Source organism: Suricata suricatta, chromosome 7 (genome assembly GCF_006229205.1).
Source record: "Suricata suricatta isolate VVHF042 chromosome 7, meerkat_22Aug2017_6uvM2_HiC, whole genome shotgun sequence".
NCBI lineage: Eukaryota > Metazoa > Chordata > Mammalia > Carnivora > Herpestidae > Suricata > Suricata suricatta.
The window spans coordinates 100,944,205-100,946,835 of NC_043706.1; the positions used below are offsets into that span (position 1 = coordinate 100,944,205).

The following is a 2,631-nucleotide window of genomic DNA, read 5'->3' on the forward strand; positions in this document are numbered from 1 at the left end:
CCAGGGATCCCTTGTTTGTTTTGTTTCTTAAATGAGTTAAATCATACAGCGTTTGTCTTTGTTTGACTAATTTACCTCACTAGATTCATCCATGCTATTGCCAATGGCAAAATTTCATTCTTTTTTTATAGCTGAAAAATACTCCACATATATGTATATATACATATTTATATACCATGTCTTCTTTATCCACTGATAGAGAACAATATTATTGTTCAGGGTTTTGACATTTTTAATTTTTCTTTTAATTCATTGAGTTATGATAAAGTATTTAAATAATACTATTTGTCATTGTAGACTATCTAAAAGTAAAGTGTGCCAAATCAGCATTAAGTTTTTAATTTGAAAAAAGAAGCAAAAAGTAAGGAAAAGTTAAAGTAATGGACTGTAACAAATATAAAGTAATTAATTGTATGACAATTAAAATGTATAATATTTTCAGGGTCCCCACATGTTAGCTCCATTAAAGTTTAAACCTCTTTGGTGTTTTCACTTCAGTATCCCAATGCCTAGAATAGGGTCTCATTAATGTAGGCACTTAATGTATAGCTATTTGGGGGCACCTGGGTGGCTCAGTTGGTTAAGTGTCTAACTGTTGATTTCGGCTATTGATTTCTCACAGTTCATGATATTGAGCCCATGTCAGGCTTTGCTCTGACAGTGCGGAGCCTCCTTAGGATTCTCTGTCTCTCTCTCTCTGCACACTCCCCTGCTTTCTCTCTCTCTCAAAATCAAAACATAAATATTAAAAATATATATATAGCTGTTTGATAATGAATGAATACTGTTTCTTTCAGGGAGTATCAATAAGGTGAAAGGATATTCAACTCAGTAATTTTTTTCCAGAATATATTTGCTTATTAGGTCAATGATTTTTTAGTATTTTTTAAATCCTTCATTGTTAGCCTATAATTTGTGGGCCTGCAGTCATTTTTTGAGTTCCAATTTGGTGCTCTGAGAACCTTCGTTAATTATTTTGAGGTGTTCACTAGTATTCTTGATAATCAACATTTAAGAAAACAGTAGCTCAAAGTGCCCAACTTCTAAGGAGAATGCCAGGAAGGAATCTTAGTGTGATGTGGGACCACATTTTATCTGACAGCATTCTTAGAGCACTTGGTAAATGTGTTTTGATAAAGAAAGAAAAAAAGGGGGAGAATGGAGAAGGAGGTTAAATTTACATTCAAGAGCATCATGATAGCAGGATTTCAAAGTTGGGAAGAAGCATTGTGATCAGATAGCCATAGCAACAGAAGCTGATGCTGCCTATGTCCCTTTAAGTTATGTAGGCACTTATTTTATGAGAGAAACTGGAAACTGGAACTCAAAGAACTTAAGTGATTTACCCATGTCTACAAAATGAGTGTGTCTCCAGGGTGAAATTAAAATTAAAATTAAAATTAAAATATCCTGCATCCTTAAAGAAAATCCATTTGTAACATCCTCTGCCCAGCTTTATTTTTCTGTAGTACACTGTGCCACATGTCTTTTCCATAATCAAGATTTCAGTGAAAAGTGTTCGTTAAAGAAGAAGGAACACTAAGTTGAAGTAGAGTCCTAATTTGTCACAAAAGAATTAGATTATTTCAAGAATGAAATTACTGCAGTACTGAAAAAATGCTGGTGTAGAGAGATTTTAAGTGCCAACTATTTTAAACAAAGAACTAAATAAATAATAGATCTATGTTTAAAACAGAATGCATTTTGTAGGTGATGTAAACATAAATAATACATATACATAATGCAATGTAAATTAATACATATTAATTTTAATATTTAATAAATATATAGGATATAAATATAAATATGTTCTATATGTTTGTAGTGGACAGGCTACAGTGTCTCCTACTTGATTTTCTCAAGTGACTTCAGGAGGTTTTTTTTAAGGCAAAATCCAAATAGATATATTAATGGAAAGTATTCATTACCTCTGCATGTGGAGGTCAATTATACATATAGTGCTGATATATTTCTCTTTTAAGGAAGAATCACAAGGCTAACTATATGCAACTTAAAAATATATTATTTTAAATTTTATTAAAATAATTTAAACGTTAATACAAGTTAATGTTTACATGCCCTAATATCATAGTATAATCTTGAAATTTAAATGTGTTCTTTGAGGCTTTACTCACCCAACACACTTCTGGATTTCTGGTCGTCTGGGATAGTCTTCTGAGGACAGCATTTTTTCATGAATTGCAAATAAACCTCCAATTATGACATGTCCTGGAGAAGTGGCAGCCACGAAGTCATCAGGGGTCTGGCAAGTCTGGGAAGTAGCAAGAGGAATCACAAAGCAGGTAATCAGTATAATCAATAGTGCCATGTTTCTATCTTATTTGCTCAGTTCATGTGAGTTCTTAGGAGTCATTAAGCTCACAGAGTGCCAACAACATGGTTCCTATTTCACCTGTAAACAACATGTAAGGTATAGGGCCGTGTCAAAGGCCGGAAACATTCAGTTATCAGATGCTTGATGAGAGTCAAAACAGTTCTTCACCAATAAGAACATATTGGACTATAACACTCCATTGTTGGAGATGTATGCCAGCAGCAACACTAGGAAAAAAGTTACAGAATTAGAAACACAGGTCCTCACTGGGGTAGCATTCTTATATTTCACTGATA

At 33.1% G+C, this 2,631-nt stretch overlaps 1 protein-coding gene across 3 annotated transcripts in view; it reads right to left on the reverse strand.

The window, feature by feature from the left end:
* The window catches only part of GPRC6A (G protein-coupled receptor class C group 6 member A), a 19,372-nt gene extending 17,043 nt beyond the window's left edge, over positions 1-2,329 (reverse strand). For all 3 annotated transcript variants that reach the window (XM_029945449.1, XM_029945448.1, XM_029945447.1), the window contains exon 1: positions 2,136-2,329. In XM_029945449.1, the coding sequence (XP_029801309.1) occupies positions 2,136-2,329 (194 nt within the window). The remainder of the gene's footprint in view (positions 1-2,135) is intronic.
* Between the last annotated feature and the right edge of the window lie 302 nt (positions 2,330-2,631).